This window comes from Phyllostomus discolor, chromosome 2 (genome assembly GCF_004126475.2).
Source record: "Phyllostomus discolor isolate MPI-MPIP mPhyDis1 chromosome 2, mPhyDis1.pri.v3, whole genome shotgun sequence".
Taxonomy (NCBI): domain Eukaryota; kingdom Metazoa; phylum Chordata; class Mammalia; order Chiroptera; family Phyllostomidae; genus Phyllostomus; species Phyllostomus discolor.
In genome coordinates, this window is record NC_040904.2 from 189569900 (window position 1) to 189597542 (window position 27643).

Consider the following 27643-nt stretch of genomic DNA (forward strand, 5'->3'; position numbering starts at 1 on the left):
AGTATATTAGACTGTCTTTCATCTTTTCCCTGACTTTTCTCATCGTCAGATAGACAATTAGTAGTGGGGGCGCGGGGATTCTTGACAGTCACCTCTTAGCCTCACTGGCGACCTAATCCACCCCATCCTGTCCTTCAGGGCATCTACAGCTGCATCCATGGCGTGGCCATTGAGGAGCGTCAGTCGGTGATGAATTCCCCCACCGCGACCATGAACAACACCCACTCCAACATCCTGCGCCTGCTCCGCACAGCCAAGAACATGGCGAACCTGTCCGGTGTGAACGGCTCCCCGCAGAGCGCGCTGGACTTCATCCGCCGCGAGTCCTCCGTCTACGACATCTCCGAGCACCGCCGCAGCTTTACGCATTCCGACTGCAAATCCTACAACAACCCTCCGTGCGAGGAGAACCTCTTCAGCGACTACATCAGCGAGGTGGAGAGGACTTTCGGTAACCTGCAGCTGAAGGACAGCAACGTGTACCAAGATCACTACCACCACCACCACCGGCCCCACAGCATCGGCAGCACCAGCTCCATCGACGGGCTCTACGACTGTGACAACCCGCCCTTCACCACCCAGCCGAGGTCCATGAGCAAGAAGCCGCTGGACATTGGCCTCCCGTCCTCCAAACACAGCCAGCTCAGTGACCTGTACGGCAAGTTCTCCTTCAAGAGTGACCGCTACAGTGGCCACGACGACCTGATCCGCTCGGACGTGTCCGACATCTCCACGCACACCGTCACCTACGGGAACATCGAGGGCAACGCCGCCAAGAGGCGCAAGCAGCAATACAAGGACAGCCTGAAGAAGCGGCCGGCCTCGGCCAAGTCCCGGCGGGAGTTCGACGAGATCGAGCTGGCCTACCGGCGCCGGCCGCCCCGCTCCCCGGACCACAAGCGCTACTTCAGGGACAAAGAAGGGCTACGGGACTTCTACCTGGACCAGTTCCGCACGAAGGAGAACTCGCCGCAGTGGGAGCACGTGGACCTGACCGACATCTACAAGGAGCGGAGCGAAGACTTTAAGCGAGACTCCGTCAGTGGAGGGGGTCCCTGTACCAACAGGTCTCACCTCAAACACGCGACGGGTGACAAGCACGGTGTGGTCAGTGGGGTCCCCGCGCCTTGGGAGAAGAACCTGACCAACGTGGAGTGGGACGACCGCTCCGGGGGCAACTTCTGCCGAAGCTGCCCCTCAAAGCTGCACAACTACTCCTCGACGGTGGCGGGGCAGAACTCGGGTCGGCAGGCGTGCATCCGGTGCGAGGCCTGCAAGAAAGCAGGGAACCTGTATGACATCAGCGAGGACAACTCCCTGCAGGAGCTGGACCAGCCGACTGCCCCCTTGGCGGTGACGTCAAACGCCTCCACCACCAAGTATCCCCAGAGCCCAACCAACTCCAAGGCCCAGAAGAAGAACCGGAACAAGCTCCGCCGGCAGCACTCCTACGACACCTTCGTGGACCTGCAGAAGGAAGAAGCCGCCTTGGCCCCGCGCAGCGTGAGCCTGAAAGACAAGGGCCGGTTCGTGGATGGGAGTCCCTACGCCCACATGTTTGAGATGCCAGCTGGTGAGAGCACCTTTGCCAACAACAAGTCCTCAGTGCCCACTGCCGGACACCACCACCACAACAACCCCGGCAGCGGCTACATGCTCAGCAAGTCGCTTTACCCTGACCGGGTCACGCAAAACCCTTTCATCCCCACTTTTGGGGACGACCAGTGCTTGCTCCATGGCAGCAAATCCTACTTCTTCAGGCAGCCCTCGGTGGCAGGGGCGCCGAAAGCCAGGCCGGACTTCCGTGCCCTTGTCACCAACAAGCCAGTGGTCTCGGCCCTTCATGGGGCTGTGCCAGGCCGTTTCCAGAAAGACATCTGTATAGGGAACCAGTCCAACCCCTGTGTGCCTAACAACAAAAACCCCAGGGCTTTCAATGGCTCCAGCAATGGTCATGTTTATGAGAAACTTTCTAGTATCGAGTCTGATGTCTGAGTGAGGGAAGAGAGAGGTTAAGGTGGGTATGGGAGGGCAGGGCTGTGGGCGTGTGGTGCGCATGTCACGGAGGGTGACGGGGGTGAACTTGGTTCCCATTTGCTCCTTTCTTGTTTTAATTTATTTATGGGATCCTGGAGTTCTGATTGTTTCGGAGGGCATCCCTGGTGACCAGCATTATCTCGCCTCCCTTTCCAGTTCGCTCCTCCTTCCCCCATCTGTGTCATTCCTGTTCCCACGAGAGGATGCAGTGGGCTCGCTCAGCATGGGAAGCCAAAGTGGAGAAAGGAAGTGGCGGCTTGTGAGCCTTCTCCTAGCGTGGAAGGACTCTGTCACCCACTTTGAGTGAAGCAAGGAGAAGCAAAAGGAGACCACGTGAGCACAGGGTAGCTGTTCCCAAAATGATCTTTATGTTTAGGTGAGACAGCAAAGCATTCAGATAAGACCATGTAGCATACTTGCCTGTGAATGAAGAGAGGCTTTTGCTAAATTCTTGGTGCTTTGATGGCATCTGTTTAGGGATCATGTGCCAAGCAGAGGTGGGGGAAGCCATGTGTGTTAGTATATAAGCCAAAAAATGCTTGCTTCTATTCCATGAGACTCATTAGTGGTGAACAAAAGGTCATTGGTGGATGATGAAAAGTACATCATAGCAGTCTTTCATGGTGCCTTAGAGGCAAGAGAGGATGGACTGCGTGTGTATGTGTGTCCAAATACACTTGCACACATGTAATCGATACATGTGTGTAGGCAATAGCCTACAAATGTAGAGAAAGCAATCCTGACATATGTTTCAATATCCCTCAGCAATCTGCTTTTTTTTGGCTTATATACAAACAGAGATGGTCATGTGTTACCTAAAATTGTGGCTGTCTTGTCCCTTCACCCTTCCTGAATGAGAAGAATGGAAATTCTTGACAGAGAAGATTCTGTGGTCTAGACAGAAAGGTGGCAAGCAATCCTGCAAGAGCAAGGTACAAAAGTAATGTCTCCAGCTGCCAATACTTTCAACTGATTTTGGCCAAGAACTTTCCAGGAAGGCTAAAGGGAAATAGAAGTAGCCATGATTTTTTTGCCCACACCTGAGAGCAAAAGTTTCTATAAAGCTCTCTTGAGCTTTAGACCCTCAGCTGGTCAAGGTTTGGGGAGGAGGTGAGTGGCTTTGAAAAATAGGGGCTTAGTTTTTGGTAGGGTAAGTGAGAGAGGGGGATGTTTTCAATGCTTTGATCCCTTCTTACTTAACCTGGAGCTAGGAGAGCAGGCTTGTTCCCCCAGAATCAATCACAACCACCCAGGGAACAGACAGGTAAGAGGAATGAGCTTGCTCCTGAGTACAGCTCTGAGACATGGAGGGAAGGGAAGAGATTTAGAAGTAGGGAGGGGAAATGGGAGGGCACCCCTGCTACCCCACTGGTCTGTCTCCCTGAGAACGTGACATTGAGCCAGTGTGAACACCCTCGGTAGAAACCCTTCCACCTTCCTGCAGCATCTCCTTTCCCTCCTAGAGTGCACCAGTCAAGAATAAAGTATATATGGAAAAACTCCAGGAATGAGGGTACTGGCAGATATGATGCCTCTTTCACTAAAAGTTGGAAACTTGAGAAAGGAAATGAATATTTGTCACTGCCAGTCCTGAAACTTGGGGTAGGGGTGTTGTATGGGCCGTTCCGCTGTCCTGCCATCCTCCCCTTACACAGGTGGCAGCCAGAAAGCCCCGGGTCTGTTTGGAAGCTTGACGGCAGGATCTCCATGTTGCACACAGGACACATAAACCAGAAAGGTGCTCATCCTCCTCTGGAAGGAAGCTGCCATGTCTCTTCAAGTCACACACCCTCCAGGGCTGCTCTCTGCCTTCTGTTTGCCCTGACTCTCTACCCTTCCTCATTCCCTGCCCTTGACTGCTCTCCCCACCCTCCTCCTTGATTTTTACCTCAGTATCTTTCATTTTAAAGCCAACTGAAGGCCTTGTAAAGCTTTGTTTTCTTTCTAAGACAAGCCTGGGGGCAAGGGGCTGAACCTCTCACAAACTTGGAGAGAGGAGCATGGAGTGCTTTACTTTAGATTCAAGGAGAGACTTTGAGAGAGAGGACACAGGGTGTGAGTCGTCTCCAGGAGGAAGAAGGAGAAGGGCCATATAAACATTGCTTCACCCTGACTCTGTCCAAAGTCAGGGGCTCCTCCCCTCACTCTTCCTCTTACCTCACCCCTTTCAAATAAAAAAAAAAACCAAACCAACTAACCTAGCGAACAGCAATCTAGAACAAAGGGGGCTCTGTCGGTCTCCGCTGTTGACGGAAATCAAGATGGTGTTTATTTCACATGTAAATATTTTGTTTTCTAATTAATTTTGTATAGATAAAGTGTTCTCTTGTGAGTATTCAGGGTGTTGGGCTGGAGGGAGTGGGGTGGGGATGGGAATGAAGTGGGGAAAGTGTCCTGTTAATGGGTTTTCATTTTCCATTGGGGAGATTGTTTTGTATGGCTTTTGCTTCAGGGTATCTGGAAAAAAGTGAATGTGAGTGGAGGCCACTGTTGTGAAAAAGCCAGGGCAAGTGATCTGTGTTTATGCTTCCCCACCTCACTGTTCTTACTAGTCTGTGAGAAGTGTTCATGCTCATCAGCCTGGGCTTCCTTAGCACAGGGTCCCATTAGCTCTAAGCAAACCCTGGGTCCAGTAGTCTGCAGATTACCAGCATTCCATGCAAAGTCAAGCTGGTGGTAGCACGTTTTCCCTGTCAGCACCCAGGGTAAGAAAGATTCCCAAGAGGGCTTAAACTGCAATTGAGGTCAAGTTAACCTGTCATTCCTGATGTGACTAAGAGGTGTCAGGAAGCTCAGTCCTAAGAAATATCCCAGCAGCCCCCTCTGGTGTTCAACAACCATCTCAGCCACTCTGACCCTTCTTCCAAGTACCTGGGCCCCCACCTGCTTACTGCCCCTTCCCTCCCTCCTTGGAAACCAGGACTGCAAGCACACCCAGAAAATTTCCACTAGGTCTGTTTTAAATCATGTGATATCTGGCTACCGGGAAGTAGCACTGGTTGCCTGTCTTAAAATTTTTGAAAAGATTACCAGATCTGCCCTGGCTGGTGTGGCTCAAAGGATTCAGTGCGGGCCCGTGAACTAAAGGGTCACCGGTTAGATTCCCAGTCTAGGGCACATGCCTGGGTTGTAGGCCAGGTCCCCTGCAGATGTCATGTGAGAGACAACGACACATTGATGCTTCTCTCCCTCTTTTTCTCCCTCCTTTCTTCCCTTTAAAAAATAAATAAAATCTTTAAAAAAAATAGATTACCAGATCTGCGGCCAAATGATCCTCTTAGGTTGCCACAGTTGGTTTTAGAGGTAGAAAAGCAGGTATGTGAGGAATGGTGCCAACAGTGACCTTATATTTGCCTCTCCTCATTTCTGCCATCAGGAAGGTGCTATTTGCCTCTAGCCAGGTATTCTTAACCTGACCTTGGTTTAGCCAAGTAAATAGAATATCTTTCACTGGACGTGTTGGCTTTGTGAATGGCATCAGCCTCTCTTTCTTTACCACAGGATGAAATTTCCGAATCCATTTACCCAAGATACTACATTACTTGTTTTCCTATCCTTCATCATCAAAGCTGTCAGCTGAGTAATTTTATTTTTCTAACCCCCCCTTTGGCCCCAGTTAGTTACCTCTTCTCAACTGGATGTCTAAATTGGGACCAAATAATATATTAATGGCCTGCTCAAGAAACCCTAAAGAAAGGGTGGCTGAGCATTGTTAAGTTCTAGGTGTTACTTCATTCTAAAATAATAAACCCGTAAAATGCATGAGGATGAATTCAGTAGTTAGTCCTATCTATTTCACGTATGGACAGAGACCCAACCTGTTCAAAACTGCCAGATTCCACAGACATCCTCAAGAGTAACAATTGTTTCGATTTTCTTCAGGTCCTTGCTTTCTGTCCCCATGCCCTCTATCATTTCCTTCCACTGTAGAGGTGGGTGGTGGGTGTGGTCCTGTATCACTCCTTTCAGTGGGATACTTAAATCTCAGCATTTCCACTGACCTCAGATAACCTGACACTTGAATTTGCCTGAGTCAAGAATGTGCACACCCTTCAGAGTGATGCATGGATAGTGGGTCTTGTATCTCAACGTATGTCACTGTGTATTCTCAGCCAGAAAGTGGGAAACATCCTTGATGTGCCTTCCCCTGTGCTGGCCACCCATGTTGTGACTGGGGGGAGAAAATCCCAAATGATTCCATTAAATGTCGCTAGTGTCAGTGGTGCCAAAACACATGTGTAGTGTGCTAATATAGAAGTCATCTATGTAATTAAGTGACTATCACCACCCAGTCTTCTGTGGCCATCTGAAGTTTCCCATGATGGGATTCTCTGCATGGGAGGTGAAGAAACTGTAACCAAAACTGCAGTGTGCTGGTCACCTGCACATCTCATCCTCCTCTGGAAGGAAGCTGCCATGTCTAGCTGCCAGTAGAATTCTTTGAGGTTTGTTTGTTTGTTTGGTTGGTTGGTTGGTTGATTGGTTTAGTTAGTTGAAGATGTATGGACAGAATAACCAGATGGTTTGGGCTAATATAGAGCCTTTGGGAAAAGCTATCCCAGAACTCTATTCTTTTAATCCCCTTATCTCAAAAAAAAAAAGCCCTGTCATTGCTTGACACCCGTATGTGTCCACTTGGTGTGTTAGGAATGATTTAGATGTGTGCATAAATATTGTAACTGCAGTGCTATTGATGAATGCATTAGGCGTTTCCAGGTATTGTGGCCATAAATTATGTGCTCTTGAGCCCAAAGCCATATAAGAAATGTGTACTCAGTAGACTGCCAAATACTTCAGTAGAGCATTTGCTTTCTTCACTTGAGTGTCAGAAACTCTTCTTCCTATCTGAGGAATTCTTTATGGATGAGAAGCAGCCCAAAGTGGACAGCTATACTGAAATGGGTCTGGCCTTACAAATGGCATATAGTCCATAGCGTGGTTTCAGAGGCTCTGAGAAGACCCTCCCTTTTCATTCCCCACCCCTCTCCAACTACTGGCTTCTCACACAGATTTACTTTTTTAGCACTGAGCTGCTCATCTGTCATTTAAATGAAACCAGGGAGGGTGATATATTAAGCCATATTAGGAATTTATACACTGAAATGCCTAGTGTACATTAGGATTCTCATTTATTTTCCTGAGAATAAAGCAGTGATACAGGAGAAGACAGAAAGAGTGAAGAACACAAAAGTAACAGAGTGGGAAGTAAAGACACAGGCCCTGGAGTATAAAGACATTTAAACCATTTCATCCTCCACCTACTTTTATTCAATGCTCATGTGATATGGGAATAGGACTCCTAGCTAGGAATTATTTTCAATAAGCAGTTACATGAATATATACCTTATGAATTTCTGAATGTAATACTCTGTAGGACTATGACTTTTTCAATAGAAAGTGGAAGACTGATGCTTCCCCATTACAGGTTACTGAGTGGGCAGCTAGAAAGATCAACTGAATTAATGTTATGATAATAAAAAGTTACTGTGATGATCTCTTCTCTGTTCCAGTTTAATTAATTGTCCAATTTAGCTGAGTTGTTCTATATATTATACTTTCCCACCTCCATAGGAGGTGCCCAATGATCCAACACACACTTAATTAATGTTAAAGAGCTACGGGACTCCAAGGTGCTACCTAACCAGTGGGCAATTCTTTTTTAGACCTATCAGGTATTTGGGAACATCACTAAAATTTAGACTTGTCATTCTGAGAACTTCTAATACTGACCTAGATCAAGGATTCCATTCTAGTTTGGGGGTTCAGTATTATACAGAATCACATGTCATCAGAATACATCCCATCCTCATCTCATCTCAACCTCGTGGACTCAATCATGTCCTGTGGATTCTATGACTTAAAGTACATAGACCTATCTATTCTCATGACCAAGAACCGCCCCCCCACAAAACCTTACATGATAGTGCTTGCTCTTTTGCTTGCCTTGGAGAGGTAGGTTAGTGAAGTTTGGGACCTCTAATTTACTATATTGAAGCAAGGAAAAAAGAATTTTGCCCAAAGAGTGATGGGTTAGGATAGCAGTACTGGAAATAAGTGGGGAAAGTTAGAAATCATCCACATTTCTCTCCCATATGTCCATTTGCGTTCATCTCAGAGCTCATCACAGTGAGTTTCTGGCACTATTCAGTGCTCTAAAACATAATTGCTGGTGTGAGTCTGAAGGTGAGGACCCCTGGTGACAACTGAAGGTGGACATCTGAGTGGTTGAGTACAGTTTCCCATGGCCTTGGGACTCTGGTGTGTAGAATCCGTTTTTTGGCAAAGGTAAAAGAAATGGACCTCAATCTAAGAGTTAGGGTACAATTAAAAGCACAACACTAAGCCCACTATAAAACTGTTATTTTAAAGATTTGGTCTCCACACTTTAAATCTGAACTCTCTTTATTTGTAATTATTTTAGCATTGTGATTTAAGGGGGTGGAGCAGATTCCGATACTATGCAGGAGAGAAAAATAAAAGCTCTTTAACATAGCTAAACATGTTAGTGCAGTTAAACCAATGTCTATTGAGTATATACTATGCCCCTGGGCTGGTGCTGTGAAGAATATAAAAGATTTTTAAAATGGAGTATATTATATAATATATGAATACAAAAGTATAAAATATTTAAATATATGTAGTATGTATGTATAAATAAGTGTGCATAAATTAGTATATTTATAGATGCAGGTTTAATTTTTTCTGGTTTCAGGGTGTGCATCAAAGATATTATCCATTATATTATTTTTAAAAAACACTGCAGAGATTCAGTCATGACCAGGCCTGGATTTCTTCTTTTGGGAATTAGTCCATCTCCCAGAGGTAAAACTGAAATTCCCTTTCTGGCCACAACCTTGCATTTTCTATATCTTATCTGCCTTCCTTCAAGCTCCTTCTGTGGTCCTGGCCCATAAACCCCTCTGATGTCATGTACTTTCCCCTTTGGTCTAACTCTGTGTTCAACCACACCAATAGTACTCTTGCCAACAATCTCTTCTTCTTGCCTTCCATCTCTAAAAGCAGAAGGTCTTAAACTAATGCTGAAGAGCACAGATTTGACCCACTTAATTTCAGCTGAACCCTACCCAGCTTGGACATCTTTTTATTTTTCCAACATCAAGTTCATATTATATTCTCCAAGTGTTTGTTGAATTTATTTTCACTTTTCCTTTCATTTTTATCTACTTTTTCCACAAGCAATCTTTCCTACCATGTTACTAAGAAAAGATATCTGATTTATGAATTCTCGTGTAACCTCTCCTCTTGACTTTAAATTTTTTGTCTCTTCATTCATCTTTTCCAACCTCCCTCCCTGGCTCTCGTACCCACCTTCTTACCTCTTCTAAGATCCACTCCAGCCAATAGCACTTCTCTCCGTTGCATCTTTAATCTTTTTCACACATCTACCTAGCAGTATCTCTAAAAACAAACCCTACAACAATCTTGAGAAACAGATCTTGTTTCAATCCAATTAGACTCTTGAATTCATGTCCTATCTCCATTTATTCTATCACTTCCCAACTTCTCAAAAGGGTAGTATTTCTTTCTTTCTTTCTTTTTTTAACTTCCTCATCCAGTGCTCATGATCTGACTTTTAAGATTGGGCTATACCCTACCACTCTACTGAAAGTACTCTATAGCAACATTCCAATGGACTTCTTGGTACAAAATCCAAAACATTTTTTTTCTTGGCTCTTCAGCCTCATGGAAATTAACCTAAACTTACCGTTGAGAAGCAGCCCACTCCAGTTTTCATCCTAGGCCTCTGATTTTTCCCTCTGTGTCCCTCATTGGTTTCTGTTCTTCCTCCTGTCCCCTCAACATTGAGTTGCCATGGTGTTCTGAGGTTGACCCTCTTCTCCTCCTCTCCATGTTTCTCTAGCACTATCTCTGTCCTCCATGGCATCAACAATTCTGTGAATAAGGATAAATTCCAACTCTTCAGCCACCTTAATGTTGGTTTGCAGGGATGGTGTTGAAATTTGACTCAATTTGGAGTTAGTTGTCCAGAAGGTGGTTAGAAATGTGTGCATTTAACTGAAGTGAGGATTAGGGTCTGGGGGGGTGGGATTTGGAATTTATCCTCAAAGAATAAGATATTTGTCTCTTAACCTTCCTCTAATGACTTATTTTCCCACTTCTGACTTAAGCTATTCCAAATTCTCTATCTCCCATCTGACTCCCTTTTTACATAATATCCATCTTCCTCTATACAAATCTTCAAAGAACAAATGGACTACCATGTCCACCTTCCTTCATCTCTTATCCAGGAAAAAAATAGGCACTTTTTGAATGCATAACACTTTAAATGCATTTCTCTAATAGCAACTATCACAGATTATCTTAATTTATAGTTATTTTGTATATATCTCATCTTCCTTCATAGATTATAAACAACCTGTAGTCAAGGGCCATATATTTACTTATCTTTTTAACTCCTTAGTATCTACCAGTGCATCTTATGTATGGAAGGCACTAGTAAATATTTGATATTATTATAAATTTTAACAGAAAAGGGGTCACTTTATTTTAACCTCAGGATATTGAACTGCAGTGAAATGAGTCCCTTTGAATTTACCTGTCTCTGCACAAACCCCCACTCAAAGTAATGCACACATTTTGCATGCACACATTTCCATGTTACTTATTTCAAATGGGAATTTAGGTGTTTCTAAGCTTTGCTTTGTCTTTTTAAGTTATTCTGTGACTGTCTGATGGTCCATAGAGTGTGCTTGGAATACAGGTATACAAACAGGTATACAGGTGACAGAGGGAGATACCATGGAGGATAACAATTAAACATTAGGTATCAGAAGTGTTTCAGATGCCTTGAGAGGAGCTTGTCGCCACACACTTCAGGACCTGAACTGAGTCTCTAACAACCCAACCTATGCTGGGATTGAACTCCCTTTGACCCAACCTGTAGCTTTTGTGTGTGTGTGTGAACATTTGTAGTACCAGAGGACCTTACACAATTCAAGCTCTCTAATCACACAGACATATGGACCCCACATGGTTGTCTAATAGGAGGAATGTATGATACTGCATGCTGGGTACTTTCCACATCTGTATCTGTGCTAGGCCAGATGGGGGAACAGTTTTTGCTGCTCATGACCTTGTCTTGATGATATTCCTTTTCTGTGGATTCTTACCCTCCCTGAGGCTTTGTCTATAGGACTTCTCCAAAGGGAAGATGAAAGTTGGAGTCATTGAGCACTTTATTTCAGATCTGTATATTTCTAGTGACAGTGGTTACAAAGATTTGAATGATCTGGCTCAGAATTCTAGTCTCCATAGTACTCATTTATCTATAAATGTGAAAGGATTCATTACATTGGGGGAGATAACATCACTTCTGACCTTATGGACTTCCTGTCCCTTTGGTCTTTGAGCCCTATTCACCCTTCCCCTGTCCCTTGGTATTTCACTTAGCAACCTGTCCTGTTCCTTCTAGTCATTGTCACTCTATTTTTTCCCCCTACAAAATTCTTGAAGCTGGTACTGTCCTCTCACTACTGCTGGTAACTGGTAATGTTCCCTTCTGGCCACCTTCCTCTATAAACCTCATTAAGTCATGGACGATCAATTACTCTCCTGTAGGAGGCATATTCTGCCACTGTGTGCTAATTTAAAGCATGCTATAGAGAACTGGACTCAAATAAGTTACATGCAGTGACAAGTCTCTTCTTCAAAAAGTAAATGAAGTCCACTCTTCACTAAGACAGGAGGAGGTAGAAGAATTATTATTGACAAGATGGGGTAAAATGTGACAACTTTGAAATGCCATAGTGAAAATTAAAATGTAAATCTAGAGGAGAGTTTTTTTTCTCAAAAGTCCTATAAGGTCTAGATGTGTTTTGAGGGAGAGTTAGCATTTTAGAACAAAATCTAGCTCATTATGTAATTAAATATAGATAGACAAATAGATAGGAAACAATTAGTCTCATAAGAGCTTGTGGAAGGGTAGGAAGGCAGCTATTCCTCATGAAGAATGGCCCTCTTAAACCTCTGTTGGACCAATGAAATGAGGGAGATTTTAGGAAACTTAGAATATGGCAAGGTCTATCCAGAAAAAGTCCAGCATTGTTAATATAACAAGAATAGTTTGCATGACATTGATGTAACATGGCAGCCAAGGAGAATGGACTGGAATGCTCATGCATGAACAATGACAACTTCACTGTACCAGTCAATGGGGGTGGTAGACACCATTGAGTGAACATGTGTACTGTGTGGCCATGGCATTCAAAATGACTGAGCGAGTAGAGTAATGAATCTGCATCAAATTTTGTGTAAGCTTGAGCATTCTTCCATGCAAACTATTTGGATGATTCAGAAGCCTGCAGCTATGGGCAACTGGTGATTGGCAGCTTCATCATGACAACGCACCTGTTCATCTCATACAGAGATTTTTGGTGAAACATCAAATCACCCAGGTGACTCAGCCTCTCTACAGCCCAGACTTGGCACCCTATGACTTCTGATTTTTCTCAAAACTAAAAGCACCTTTGAAAGGGAAAGATTTCAGATGGTCAATGAGATTCAGGAAAATACGACAGGGCAGCTGATGGTGACTGGGAGAACTATGTGAGGTCCCAAGGTGCCTACTTTGAAGGAGGCTGAGGCATCATTGTCCTGTGTACAATGCTTCTTGTATCTTCTTCAATAAATGTCTGTTTTTCATCTTACATGGTTGGGTAACTTCTGGACAGACCTCGTATATTCTGAAGGTAGTTCTACCTATGAGATGTCCATGTGAATTTTCTGCCTATAAACACCTATAGATGTTGAGGGATACTAGAAAGAAAGGAAAAGACAGGAAGTGTACAATGGAGCCTCCTTTCATATCACAAGTAAAGCCAGGAGTCTGCACCTGAGTCTCTTGGTTCTGCCATGGTTGCTGGTTTGGAGGATAGTTTTGGAAAAAGCAAAACCAAAGGCTTGTTCCTTTAGTCACTCCCACAGAGCAAAAGCTCACCCAAGCTTGGAGCTTGTTTTCTGGGCATAATTGGACAGAGGATAGAATTATATTTATTGTTCTCCATTTTCACCGGTAACTTGAGGTGTAACAGGAGGAAGATAAGGAATTTTTTCAAAATGAAAATCATTTTTTGAGGGCCACCTTCATGCCCGTATGTAGACTGGAGGTTGTTTGATCAATACCAAAAATACCAGGGAGGGTAACAGCTCTCCAAGGAAGTGTCAAGAAAGCAAAAACCACATCACAGCTGCCTTCAGCTGTAACTGCACCTGCCCTGGGATGAGTGAGGAGCCTGCATCCAACCACATCCATGTGGTCCTGACTGTCCACAGGGATTTAGGACACATGTCAGCAGCCCCGAGCCAGTGTTGAGGCTGTGCCCTTCGGACTACAGCACCAGAGCTCATCGCCCAGGGCAGAGAGGGAGTGACTCATCCCACCACCTCTACCCACAGAATCCAAGCCACCAAGCCATGACTCCGTCTGTCCTCCTCCCATTAGGAAGACTCAGTCTCTCAGATCTGATAGGAGGACAGCTTTAGGTGATGTGGCTGCTAGAATGTGAATGTGTGCTGGGCCTGCTTCTCTTAAATCAGGATATTACCTGTTTCCAGAGGGAGCATTAAAAAAAATGCCTATCTGAAACCTCAGTCATATTCAGAACAGTTTGTGTCATCAACCCCGAATGTCATTGTTACACTTTCGTTGTAATTGATCATTTTCTTTTAAAGTCAAGGGCTATTTTAATGCTCCCTTTGGCTGTGACATAAGAACCATCTGCAAACCAGAGACTAGGCCATTGTGCTGCCTCTCCCTGAGTTGTGCTCTCAGTAACTTATAAATTGCTTCCACAAATCCACCCAAACAGCACAACTGCACATAATTTGATGTCTTTGCCACGAGCTCCCTCATGCTCATGCATCTCCCCGACACACACACACACCGCATACACACTCCTAACAAATAGATCCCAAATTGCCCATTTCAGTCACTTTATGGAGGAACAGGGATACATTCTCAGTAGATAAAAGTGTTCATTTAGAACTGGATGGACATATTATAGTTTATTGAGCCAGTCTTTTCTCTTTTGCTCTACCTTGCCTGCGGGTCACTGGCACTGCCAGGTTTGTCAGAAATATCCACACTTTATCTGAAGGGAGCGTTTTCTTGGTCTGTGATGGACCAAGCTAGTTGTCCTGCCAACTGTCCCTGTTTTACTCTGGAATCTGTGTGGTTCTGATGTTGTATTAATAGACCAATGCTAAGAGGATGGTGAAGCCAGTCTTCCTAGAACAGACAGTCCCATTGCTTAGATATGTTCACATACATGCGTTCTCACATCTCTTCTTGACCACACCGTGAGTGAGTGTGGAGAGGTCTGTCCTCAGTGGGGATGGGAATGGAAATACGTGCTTTGGGTGATTCAGTCATTTTTCCTCACCCATGGTCAGGAGCAGGGAAAATATCAAGACTTCATTTCAGCTGGGAGCAAGGAGGCTAGGGAAGCATCAGGTAGAACTCTTGCTGATAAAAACATAAACATAAAATAGTAAAGATACCTTTTCTTTGACATGAATGCAATTGGCGATCAACCAGGGCACGTAAATGGCTGTGTTTTCCCTCATTCTCTTGTCATCTCTTGCCTTCTCTTATTAGCAGTTCTCAGTTTAGGGATCTTCAAGTAGTCTATGTCCTGAGTCAGCTTCAAGCAGCTCACCCTCAAAAGACACACACAGACACGGTTAGAATGCGGAGCTGAAAGAGCACAGAGCTTGAACATGCGCATGGTGTTAGAGCCCAAGAAGCCTGGTACAGTCAGCACTCTCGTATTTCAGTGATGGAGGACAAAGCCTGCTATGTACATCAGGGTTCTCTGGGTCGCAGAAAAGAGAACAGCTTTGTTACTGATTGCTCCTGAGACTCCTGGACACTTCCAATGATCAGGGCAGTTATAATGGTTAATTCTTGGTACCAGGCCCAAAAAATGGAACACATTTTCCACCCCACCAAGGGGCAGAAAACTTTCTGTAAGAAAAAGTTGAAGGCCAAATAACTGAAATGTTTTTGAGGATTCATTCTTTGAACATTCTTAGCTTAATTCCCACATAAAAGGCCACGAGCTTTGGCAGTTTGTCGCCTGGCCCCGTTTCCCCTCCTGGGGGAAGCATGGAGTTTTAGGATCACCAGCAGCCTGCACAGGCCTCCACCATGTGTAGCCTGTGGTACATTCTGAGTAAACTGAAGTCATTGGTATGTGGATGTGGAATAATTTACCATAACTGTTTTTCCAAATGGCTTCCTTTGGCAGGGAAATATTATCATCTTTTAATTTCACATATGAAAAAGTTGGAGAACAGCAGAACTTGATGACGATATAAATTATTCTTGTCAGGTTCATAGAAGATTCTTGGCAGAACCCAAAATTGTCCAAATTTCCAACTCTCAGCCTACTCCACTGAGTAATGGTACCTGAACTGTCCACCCCACCCTAAAGCTCAGCATCTAGTAGTGGAGAAAAATCATGAAAACAGGCTGATTTATCCAAATCTTTTCCATGGACATTTGTCTTCACAGACCCATATGCACACACACACACACACACACACACATACACACACTTCACATGAGTCTACAGACACAAGTCAGGAAAGAACAAAACAAGAGCTTTGAAAATGAGGAGTAGATGAGTTTTTGTAATAAAGAAAAGTTGAAGGCCAAATAACAAAAGTGTTTTTGAATTTTGTGGGGTAAGACATTGTGAATTTTTTTTATTGTTTAAAACAGTTTTACGTGGCATGTAACCCACACAAATAAAAGCTCGAGAAAAACTAAGAGGATTTCTTCCAGAGTGTTACATGGGGAAGGGAGCCTTCAGGAATGTGTGTGAGAAAGTCCTGGGACTCTGAAGGTGTCAGCACTGAAAGTCAGTGCAGAGGGCCGCCTCCAGCGAGCATCCCCTAGATTTGTCTTCTTGGGACCTTTATGTAATTTAGTCAAGATCAAACACAGCAAACTGGATTCAAGGCATGAGTTCTGGAAGCATAAATAGAAATATAAGGTAGTCAGTCACACATACAAATGATTTCAAGAAGGAAGGATTGATACCCTCCAGACCCTCCAGTCTGCCTAAAGCCTGAAGGAGAGGAGCTATAAGTATTAGAAAGACTGATAAAGTTCTCCTGAGAATTTCTGGGATATCTGTATTTTGCCCCAAGATTGCAATGGTGAATTCTTTAAGCACCCGAAGGCCAGGGAATCCTGCAACTATCTTTTCTCATAGTCCACCTGTTCACTGATGAATGGTATCAAGATGAGGAAGTAATCCTGGGTCTTTTCAAAAAGGACAGTGACTTTAGTTTGTGTCACAGAGCATTTTATTCACCGATCATTCTGCTGATACTAAGGGCAGTGAAAGAGCTCTAAGTATCCTAGCTTAACATAGAGTTTTTTAAAATTTCATCAGTCCATCCTCTCCCTAGAGGGAAGATAGGAGAGGAAGTAGTAAGATGGAAAAGTCCTTAAATGGGTGAGTGGGGAGCCTTCTCTACTATCAACTGTATACCGTAGTCATTCCCAGAGCCTAGTTAAGAAGAGGATATATAGGCAGAGAGAGGAGTGAAGTTTTATTCCATAAGTAGGATGGTGTTGAAGAGGGTACTAGAACCTCCGTGAACTCAGTTTAGGATCAAGTCAATCACAGATATCCTTTCTCTCCTTTTTGCTTCCCAATAGACCATATGGAATCATGGTGGTAATGTAGTAAGCTAAGAGAGAGGGGCCAAGCCAGTTTGTCTTGACCCCATGGTGACTTCATCTTTCACACGAGTGTCATTACAAATACCTGGATCATAATGCTCCTTAGTGACAAGACAGCCAACAGCTGAGAGCATTTGGAGCATCTCAGTCTCCTGAGATGACCACTCCCTGTTATGCTACAGCTAGATTCACTAGAGAGAGAAATAACAGGATTCATGGGGAACCTGTGGGCATGAAATAACATAGCATTAATTAATCAAAATGACAAAAGTTCTTGTGCTTAGTTCTCAAAACTATAGTAGAAATGAAAAAAAAAAAAAAAGAAGGCTTCAAGCATAGCTGCCAAGAATAGTTTAGGGAAGCATTATGGAGGGACAGGCTCACAAGGGAGATCCTTATCTGCACAAGACCAAAGCCACTGCTAAGCCAATGGGGGCATCTTAAAATGAGGGCACCTTAACTGTTTGGAGCAGATTTTAGTGCTGGGCACTAGGTGTCCTAGGGAGAGGCAGAGGGGGATAAAATCAATTTGAGAGCCCAAGACTCTGCTGAGCAGCAGCCTCCACAGGACTGTAGACACCTTCTCACTGAGCCTGGGGCAGAACGTAATTCCTCTGATACATGGTTTTGACTTCTTCCCAAGCTAAGCTTGTCCACTTGGTCATTGGCTCACACCTTTCCTTGGCTTCTTGCTTCCTGTAGCTTACATGAAGGAACAGTCTGCATAACCCTGTTTGGGTAAGGCCTGGTGGACAGGAAGATAAATGAGGCTAAAAACAAAACAATGATCTTTGGGTCAGTGTGATTGTTTCATGACTTCCTTTGTTTCTTTTTCATTTTCTTCGTTGCATGCCGGAGAAATGTACTCACTCTGGTTGTTACCAATCAAACACCCTACCGGCAAAGTGTGGTATGGGAATTCATGAAGAACGAATAGAATCGGCATATTTCATTTAATCTTGACAGCCCTCTGGTTTCTTATTCTTTCCCAGATTCATCTCTTCTTTAAGCCACTTTCTTCTCCTGGGTAGTCATGATTCCAAAACAAATTTCAGTGGTTGGTGCTAGACAAAAAGAATGATAATCACAATACTAAATAGACCAAAATACCCATGTTTGTGCCCATTGCAAAGTGGGCTCCATCATTGAGAATAACCTTCCAGGTTCCTTATGTGGAAACTCGCCCTCACCTAGCAGCCTTCTCGGCAGCTCTCCTGGTTCCTCTCCTCATCTTCTTTCCCATGAAGGTGGGATGTATTTCTTAGGCTGCATTGTCATCTATCCTATTAGATTGTTAAAAGAAACCCTTGGCAGTAATTTCTCATAGTTTTCTCACTATTTTTTAACTTGGGAAGATACAGAAGGTACAAAGAATGATAAGCAAACAAGAAAGGTTTTATTACCTGATATTTCAACTCAAGGTCAAGTGCTGGGGAAGTGCATGCTCTCCAGTGATAGCCTGCAGTTTTGCTAGTAAAGAGGGGTGTGCTCTGGAATATTAAGCAACTTCTGTGAGCGTGTGCACTGGGGCTGTGATTGAGGTGCCTGTCTGTGCATGGAGGCATTTTGTGGCTGTTATTGTCTTCTCTGTTTTATTGCTTCAAAGCACAGGCCCGGTATGATGGGGGAGGCTTGGGTTTCAGTCTGAACATGCTGGTGATAGAACAGCCCTAAAACCATGGCGTTTCTAAATATTTCACCCAATAAGCTGTTGTTGCACATTCTTTTTTTAACTATTAATATTGTGTCTTCTGTTGGAATGAGAGCAGGAAAGAATAGGAAACGGATTCAATGACAAACAGACAGAAAGCTATCTTCTAAAAAAAAATGCTCTTCACAGAGCTGAAAAGAATCTAGAAGCAAGGAAGGGGGAAGCCAGGGTAGAATGACTGGGGGTCGGGGGACAATGGCCATGGCATTCAGACTCTCTGGGTCACTCTGTAAGAAGACCGAGAGCCGCTGGCTCTCAGCTCCGGCAGAAGGAGAAGCTGTGCGGCTGCTGACTGTTCAGAAAGTGGTGACAGTGTGACTGCAAAGCGAGGCACAGATAGGCTACCTTCCAGGAAGACATTGATGAGCATTGTGCCCTACCTCTCAAACCCTTGTCTGCCCAAACCTGTAGGGAAGCTCCTCGCCAATGACTTCTATTCTCCAGTCAAGAATATTCTGGGTAGAAGATGCTTAGACCCATTATGATTACATTGACTTAAATTGGGAAGCCAAGGGCACAGAGGGGAGCAAAGTACATCTGGGGAATAGAGTTAGCAGACGGCTTTGCTTAGTGTTGGAATGATTTTGGATCACAAAGTTAGGTCACCTCTGAGCGAGAAAATCTTTAAATAAAATTATATCTTCCCATCTCCAGCGAAAACACCAGGTTTGTAATCTGATTACTATTTACGTCAGGAAGGAAATTGGTAGATTAGATTACAAACAGGCATTTACCGATTGATTTAATCCCTAGTTTTACACATATTAACATGGAATTCACTGACTCAGACATGATCTTTTAAGCTGTAAAGGATTACTGAAGGGCATTAGATCAAATGTTCCTAGCAAACCAGAGAGGTGAAAATGTTAAGTTACCCTCTGAAATATTCAGAGCCTCTATAAATTCTACTGTACCCACAAGGGATTTGGGAGTTAGGCAGCAGAAGGAGAGGGGCAGAGAGTCATTGATTGAGACTTAAGGTCATTTCTTCATGATTAAAAAGTAATAATAAACCTAAAACAATCTTTCAAATTAGGAGAGGGCAGAGAAAGTGAATTGTATTCTTGTCATTTAGAAATATCTGGTTAAAGGTTAAAATAAATATCCAGAATTCATTGTAATATTTTTAACCTAAACTCTTCTCTTGAAGAGATTTGGCCTACAGTTTATGAGCATACTTGGAGAGATGATTTCCTCATGCACTTATTGAGTGGAAACCCCAGGCCAGCAATACAAAGTGAACAACCAGGCCCTCATGAAGGTTACATATGAAAGAAAATAGGGACAAGAAATGAATAAATATACTTCATGTCAGATACTGCCAAGTGTCTGTGAAAAAAGTGAGGCAGATCAAGGCAGGCAGGGGATTATGGTGGGTGTGTTATTGTTACTTTTTATAGGGTGGACAGGAAAAGCTTCTGTGAAAAGGTAATGTTTGAGCAAAAGCTTAAAGGAAATGAGGGAGTGAGGCTTGAGACTTCGTGTCTGAAAGGTTTTCCAAGTGAAAAGAAAACAATCACAAACTCCTTGTGGTCAAGCCCATGCTTGAAGTACTTGAGAAAGAGCCAGGAGGCCAATATTTGAAGACAGAGTGTGAGAGATGAGGGCAGGGAGGTGTTGTTGACCCATGAGCCTGGTACACTATTGTAAGTGTTTGGGTTTCTACTAGGAGCAAGATAAAAAGTCACTAGAAGGTTCTGAGTAGAAAGTGGTATGACCTGACTTCCACTGAAAAAAACACAAAACCCTTGTGACTGACGTATTGAGAAAATACTACAAGAGGGTGGGCAATAGAAGGAGCAGCCAGACCAGTTAGGAGGCTCCTGCAATAATCCAGGTAAATGACAATGGCTTGGGCAATGGTGCTAACAGAGGAGGTGGTAAGAAGTGGCAAATTCTGGGAATATTTTCAAAGGTTTGCTGATGAATTAGATTTCAAGTAAAAGAAAGAAAAGAATCAAGAATCACTCTAGAATTTTTTGCCTCAGCTACGGGAAGTTTGGAGTCACCGTTAATAAGACAGGAAGCCTGCAGGTGAAGTCGGTTGGGGAAGAGAGCCTTGTAGTAATATGTCCATCAGACTTCCAAATGGAAATGCTAATTGGCTGTATGAGCCTGGAGTTTAGGAAAGAGGTAGAGCCTGAAGATATAATTTGTAATTCATTAGCACCTGGAGGTTATTTGAAGCCACGACACTGGGTCTGGTGAGTGAGTGCAGATGGAAAAGAACTTCCAGGACTGAGCCTGGGGTGTTGGAGTAGGAGATGTTCAGAGCCCCAGAAATTGAGGAGGAACCCGCACTGGGAGGAGTGGCCAAGGGTAAGTCAGGCTCTACTGTTGAGCAGAATAAGATTATCTGGAAATGTGGAGGTCATTCCATTAATGACCTGGAAAAGAGCTGTTTCCTTGGACTGGTGGGAACAAAAGCATGATAGGGGCGGATTCAAGAGAGAGTGGGAACGAAGGAAGTGAAGACAGTATGAATAGGCGATTCTTTTAGTTTTGATATAAAGGGAACATAGCTGTAGACAGGAAAGGATGTGAGGCCCAAGGAAGGATTATCTTTAAGATGGGAGAAGTAACTACCTGTTTTATACTGATCAGAACGATCCAAGAGTGACAGAAAGTTGATGATGCTGAAGGAGAGGGGTAATTACGGCAGTGACAGTTTTGATGAAGTGAGAGGGATGGGATCCAGGGCACAAGTGGCGGGACTGGCTGGAGGAGCCTAGCCAGGCTGTTAGAGTGAGAGCAGGCAGACCGTGTATTTGGGCATAGATATAAGTGGGATGGTAAATGTGATGGTGGGAGTGTGTCTTTTCTGACTGATACTTTTTGGTGAAATACAAAGGGATTTTATCAACTGAGAGTGAGTATTGGGGAATGGGTATTGGAGGTCTGAAAAGAGAATAAAGCATTAATTACTCATACAGCCGTCGAACAGAAGAGTAAAAGACAAAGGATGTGTAGGGGATGTGCTAAGTGGCATAAAGCACTTAAGGTTCCTTTCATCATGAGTCTGAAAGAAATTTGAGCACTTTTCTTCAGCCTCTTTCAGCTGCTTAGACTGGAGAGTCGGATTTAAGCAGGTTTGAGTTTAACCAGGTGAATCCAGTGAAGGCAGCAAGAGAGAGTTGGGGCAACTGCAAAGCACTGATTATGATTGGCTGTGGAATCTAAGCTGGGTGGGGAGAAGAGTAAGGATTTTGGGGGAACAGGGAATAATGAAGTGTGGTTGGGGGAAGGGATTAAGATGCAGGTTGAAGTCACAAGATTATTGACCCAGGTTCCAGAAGGAACAATCTGGAAATTAGGAGGCAAGTCAGAGAGTGGGATGCGGAGGTTTGATAATGGAGAGGTTGTAGTTTTTGGTAGTGATGTACATAGTCTGGGGTTGGTGTGGGACAGTGGGCTAAGGTTAGATGTTGGAAAAGGTTATTGAAAGAGCAGAAGCCAAGGAAATGAGAGGCCAGGATGTGGGAATGGTGGTTGTTTATATGACTGTCAAAGTCAACAAAAATATGATGAAAGTGGTATTGAATTGAAGACAGTGACAGGAAGGAGAGTGATTCAAGAATGTTACTGCTTCAAGCAAAGGAAGCAGCCAGTATGGTCTGATGTGCTTCAAGGCTGGATTGTTGTTCTGTATTGATTTTTAAGGAAGAGGGAAGAGAAGATAGTCCAAAAGTGGCCATGAGGAGCAAGGAAGGTGCATACTCCACATCTAGGCCCAGTGGCATGGCAAATGTGGGACAGAAATGCCTGTCATTTGAGAAGGTCCCCAAGGGAGGGTCACGTTTCATTGAGAGCAAGGAGGTAAAATGTATCCTCAGGGTCATGGCTGACGAGAACCCTAGATTCATGGAAGGATTTGGGGAGTTCGTAAAAGATGGGAAATGAGCACAGGTGGGAAACATCCTTCGTCATCTGGGATGACAGTCTGAGTGGGGAGAGCTATTCATAAAGTCTTGGGCGTCTCATGGTGACTGTCCCAAGCAAGACTCACAGACATTTTGGGTCAGTCCAGATGGTCTTGGTCAGAATGAGGTGGTCAGGCTGAGGGTGCTGGGGGAGGGGCTCGCCAGCAGTGCACGGGACTCGGATGCCTCTTTTTCAATCATAAAGTTTGTTTCTTTAAGTTCCACTAAACACCGCTACTGCCATCTGAGGTAGGTCACAGTACAGAAGTCAGCAAATGTGACCGCAGGTTGAGGCGGCATTTTGACTATTTGCCCTGGAAAGAACACATTTGCACAGTAAATCTTGTCTTTTCTATTTTCAAGACTCCCAACTAAGTTCATTTCCTTGGGGAAATCATAATCTTTGTTCACCTTTTTCCTCGTTTATTCTTTTTTAAAAAAACCAAAGTGAAAGGATTGGAAGGCAGATTTGCTTCTGTTCAATTCTGCTAAATGGAAGTTTTCCCCGATCATTTTTCTTTAGTATTGTCTTTTGAGACAGTGATGAACAGTAGGACAGTAGCATAAGAAAAGTATTGACAGTCTTCGAAAGCCTTGGGCGAGAGGTTTGGAAGATCAGGAGAGAGTTGCGGGGGTGGGACTTCGAGTAGGCCTGCATGAAAAGGGGACAAGTGTAGGCTTTTAGGAAGAGCCTGAAAAAATCACTCAGTTGACCAAGGGAGCCGGTGGGGTGGGGATGGGGGTGGAGGGCAGAATCCACTGTGTTGGCATTTGGAGATTTATCAAGAGCAACCTGGAGTCTGGCCCCGGTGCACTCCACTACTTCTGACACAGGCAGTGTGCTGATTCTTTTTTTTTCTCCTGTGTCCTTAAAAAAGAAAAACAACATAATTTGAAAAAAGACAGAAGCTGTTCAACCGTTCCTAGCACACTATTTCTCTAAGCCTCTGCACACTCTTGAACAGGGCACGAATCTGATCACAACGACTGTGGCCACTGGCCCAACTTCTCCGCCCACATGTCCAGACATGTCCTGATGGGCATTTCCCCCAAAAGATAAACTTATGTTCATCCTGGCTTTTTTCATGCCACGTCTTCAGTTCTCATATTAGAAAGCTGCTGCAACCAATTCAAGGGGTTGTGCTGTGTTTTACGCACGGAAAACTGAAGAAGCCCCCTTAAGAAAGAAAAAGGAATCAAGGGAAGCTGGCCAGGGATGGTGTTATCATGCCCTCTGCTTGCTTTCTCACCTCTGGGAACGCACCCTTTCAAAGGTGAGCAGAAAACAGTGTGGTTCCTTTGCCCTGCCTCAGATTTCCCTTAGTTCAGGTTTCCCACACCCTATTTATTTGGGTGCACCTCTTTGTTAAGGGAATTTACAGGGAGTGAGGGGGGAGAATGTCTTCATGGGAGCTTTGTGACTCAGTGGCCTTCCCAGGATTAATACTTCAGAGTAGCCCTGACACTTGTGGAAATGTTTCAGGGAGCTAAAAGGCATGTTACCATGGCGATCAGAGAAGGGACTGGGTAGGGCAATGAGCTCTTGTCCCTAAGGGCAAATCTCTTTTCCTCCACCTGACAGGGGACAGTGCTCCAGCAGGGTCATAATTATACTTCGCCACAGTGACTGGCACATGTGCCTGTGAGCATGTGTGCAAGTGAGTGAGCGTGAGGGGCTGAGGATGGAAACCACACAGTACGAATCCACTGTGGGGCTGGGCTGCAGACTCCTAGCGGACCCCTTCCCAAGGCAACGTGGCCAAGGGGACCCATTCAGAGCTTTCCCGGTGTGGTAGCCTCCCCAGGGAAACACAGCCAACTCAGGCTGGCCTTGACTCTGTGAGGCCCAGACCCCACCCCCTCCCTGGGGCCAGCTCTCCTTCCTCTTGATTCTCCGATCCCCAGCCCATCCACCTCCAAGTTCTTTTTTGTTTGTTTGTTTTGTTTTTGTTTTCTGTAAATATATATCTCTTATTTTGGACGTGCAGGGATCAATTGAAATTCTGGAGTGGGGGGAGGGGGCGGTGACTGGGTCTTTTTATTTTTTCCTTTCTCTCTTGGATTTTGGTGTTTGAACTTGAAAAAAATAATTACAAGTATATATATATAAGCAAATGACTTACCTTAAAAAAAGAAATAAGTTGATTTCACTCTTTTGATTTATCTTGTTTCTCATTGGGGTTGGGTGGGGGTGGGGGGTCTTCTGGGTGGAGGGCTTTTTTGTGAGCTGTATAGATTTCCAGTTTGGACTTGTTCAAATGATGCAGGAACAAAAATTAAAATGAATTTAAAAAAAAAAGACACAACATAAAAACAAGAAAAACTTTGTGATGTATAAAAGCTGTAAATAGTCAGATTCTTTCTCTTTTCTAATGGCAAATTATTTCTGTCACTTTATATTCAAAAAAAATAAAGAAACTTACCACAAATTATCAGGGTAAAAAAAATCAAGAATCAGAGTTGGTTTTTTGGGGGGGATGGGGTCTTTGGATATTTGTTCTTTCTTTACTGTGGCTTGGAAAACCCTGTTATAACAAGATGCTGTTTGGGAAAAACCCTTTCCCAGTTGGTGTCTGGTTGTCAGTGGTCATCTAGACAGACGGATCCAGTCGCGTTAGGAATCTCTGCTAGCTGATGCTGTAGTCTCTTTCTTGGTCAGGGGTTGGGGGAGATTAAAAGATTATGATCTTAAAATAATCTCTTAGTTTCCATAACATTCTTTCTTTACTACATAATAACTGTCATCTACATTATTTTCTCAGCATGGAAAAATTTAAACATATTTAAAAGTAGACCGAATGGTATAATGAACCTCCGTGTATTCATCATCAACAGTTATCAACGTCTGCCAGTCTTGTTTCAGCCACACCCCTCTCCACTTCCCCTATCTAGTCTATTACTTTGAAGTAAATTCCATAACTGTATAATTTAATCTGTAAATATATCACTATGCAGCTCTAAAAATTAAGGACTCTATTTCAGAGTAACCACAATATTAAGACATCAAAATGTGGCAATGATTCCTTGAAGGCAAGTACGTAATTACTATTCTAATTTCTGATTGTCTCAAATATAGTACTGTTTTACAGGGGTTTTTTTTTATTATAAGCCAGATAAGATTCACACAATTGGTTGCTATTTCTTTTGAATCTATAGACTCACCCCTAAACTCTTTTTTTTTCTTGAAATGTATCTGTTAAAGAAATGGAGTCTTTTATTCTGTCAAGGTTTCCACAATTGGTTTTTGCTGGTGGCCTCCCCAGGTAATAATTAACAGGCCCCTGTCCTCTATATTCCTTATAAACTGGTAAATGTCTTACTCTTTAATGAATTCTTGTTCCATTGCTTAGAGCACAGGTGGCAAACACAAGGCCCACGGGCCGAATCCTGCCCGCCGCCTTATTTTATCCTGCTGGCACCTTGTTTCTACCCGGTGGCAGTGCCGAGCTCCCTGCCGCTACTTAAGGAGTAGTTACATTTATACAGTCCTCAAATTACATTTAGCCCTTTGAAGTAAACCACAAGGCTGATGTGGCCCCTGATGGAAATGAGCTTGACACCCCTGGCTTAGAAGCATCAGGAAAGCAAACTGGCCCTCATTTTAACCAGTGTGCAGCGGGTCTGAAAGAATTGCCTGATCACATACATCTTCCAGGCGGACCCCGGTAATGTGAGTCTGTTAACAAGGTGACTAAGCTCCCCTCACAGCCAAGAACAAGCAACAAAGACTTGGTCTGGCCCCCCAACCTGTCCCTTGAGTTATCCCATTTACCTGAATGACCTTTTTTCTCTAGTCCCAGTTCTGTCGCTGACTGTACACGTGGGTACTGGATGACTTCTCTTAGTATACTTTGATTTCTAAATTACTCAAGTTAAAAGATATTTCTGATAATAAAATAACATAGATATATTTAGCTTTTCAAATGGAAATTATAAAGCACGTTCCAACATCACTTTATCAACAGCCACGTGCTCCTCTTTTAATCCTAGTAACGGCAAGTTCTCCAATAACGTTATTTCATTTTAATGCTTATGAGGAAGAAAAATGAATTCTCAGCAGGGCCACTGTCTGTGGAGTTGGCAGGTTTCCCCCATGTCTGCGTGGGGTTTCTCCAGGTACTCAGACTCCCTCCCACGTCCCAAGGCTGTGTGCAGGAGGTGAATGGGTGGCGGGTCTAAACTGCTCTCACGTGATGGAGTACGGGTGCATGAGATGCGCCGTGCAATGGAAGGGCCTTCCTGTCCAGGGCAGGGTCCTACCTTGCACCCTGAGCTGCAGAACCACGCTCCAGCCATCTATAACCCTGAACTGGAATAAGCAGGTTGGGGAATAATTATCTTACTTGTCTTCATTAATCTTTCCTAAAAGCGTGTATAGCTCACATTTATTTCAATGTTCAATATTAGAAGTGTTTTGGGTCTTTATTTAGAAGTTTGATGACATTTTTGTGACCAGAAATACTCTGCAGGAACTTTACTCTTGTTTACATCACCTAGTCTACGGTAAAATTGGTTCTGCGATATGTCGCTTTGCTTAGAGTCACAGTTTCCAAGAACCTGTCGACGAGGTGAAGTGAGGACTTACTGTACTGGAAGAGGCTTGTGTAAGAACAGTTGGTAGAGCCCCAACTTATGGCTTAGGGCCACAGAGAGCTAACGTGTGGCAAGGTCAAGGTCATGGCTGGAAGCCAGCGCTCCTAATCCCTGGTTTGGAGCTTCTTCCAGGGTGACGCACTGTCCTGCTGGACTCGTTCTCTCAGAGACGTTCTCTGTGAGGGTTCCTCCCGCATTTTCCTCTGCACCAAAACCAGAAAGTCTCTTTTCTCCCTGAACATCCCGGAAAGTGGATGAGCCCTAGCATAAAGCCAGAGCTCTTTTCAGTTATAGTTAATGCTCTTCACTTCTGGAGATATTTCCTTAAAGTCCAAGCTGTCCTTGGGCCATAGAATTGTTTTCACAAAAATCTGAAAGGTCTACAGTAAGTTTGATTTGAAAATCTAAGGCTTGTTTCTTTTTTCTTTTTTGTTTTTTAACTTGGGGGAGGCAAGAATTCCACTCCAGTCTTGGCTCTGGTTTTAAAAAGCAGAAGCTGAAGAGCAGGTGTCTGATTTCTGGTGGGAAACCCAGTAAGGGCTTAGTCAAAGCTTGGGATCACAACCAGAGCACCTCAGAACAGAACAAAACAGAACCGACAAAGACTGAACTAACCAGGTCACCCTGTAGGGATTCGCTAGACTG

General features: G+C 44.0%; 1 protein-coding gene across 1 annotated transcript in view; it reads left to right on the forward strand.

Moving 5' to 3' along the window:
* Positions 1-5115, forward strand: part of GRIN2B (glutamate ionotropic receptor NMDA type subunit 2B) — a 397810-nt gene extending 392695 nt beyond the window's left edge. The window contains exon 15 of the mRNA XM_028533474.2: positions 139-5115. Within this exon, the coding sequence (XP_028389275.1) occupies positions 139-1995 (1857 nt within the window). The 3' untranslated portion in view covers positions 1996-5115. The remainder of the gene's footprint in view (positions 1-138) is intronic.
* Positions 5116-27643: the final 22528 nt, after the last annotated feature.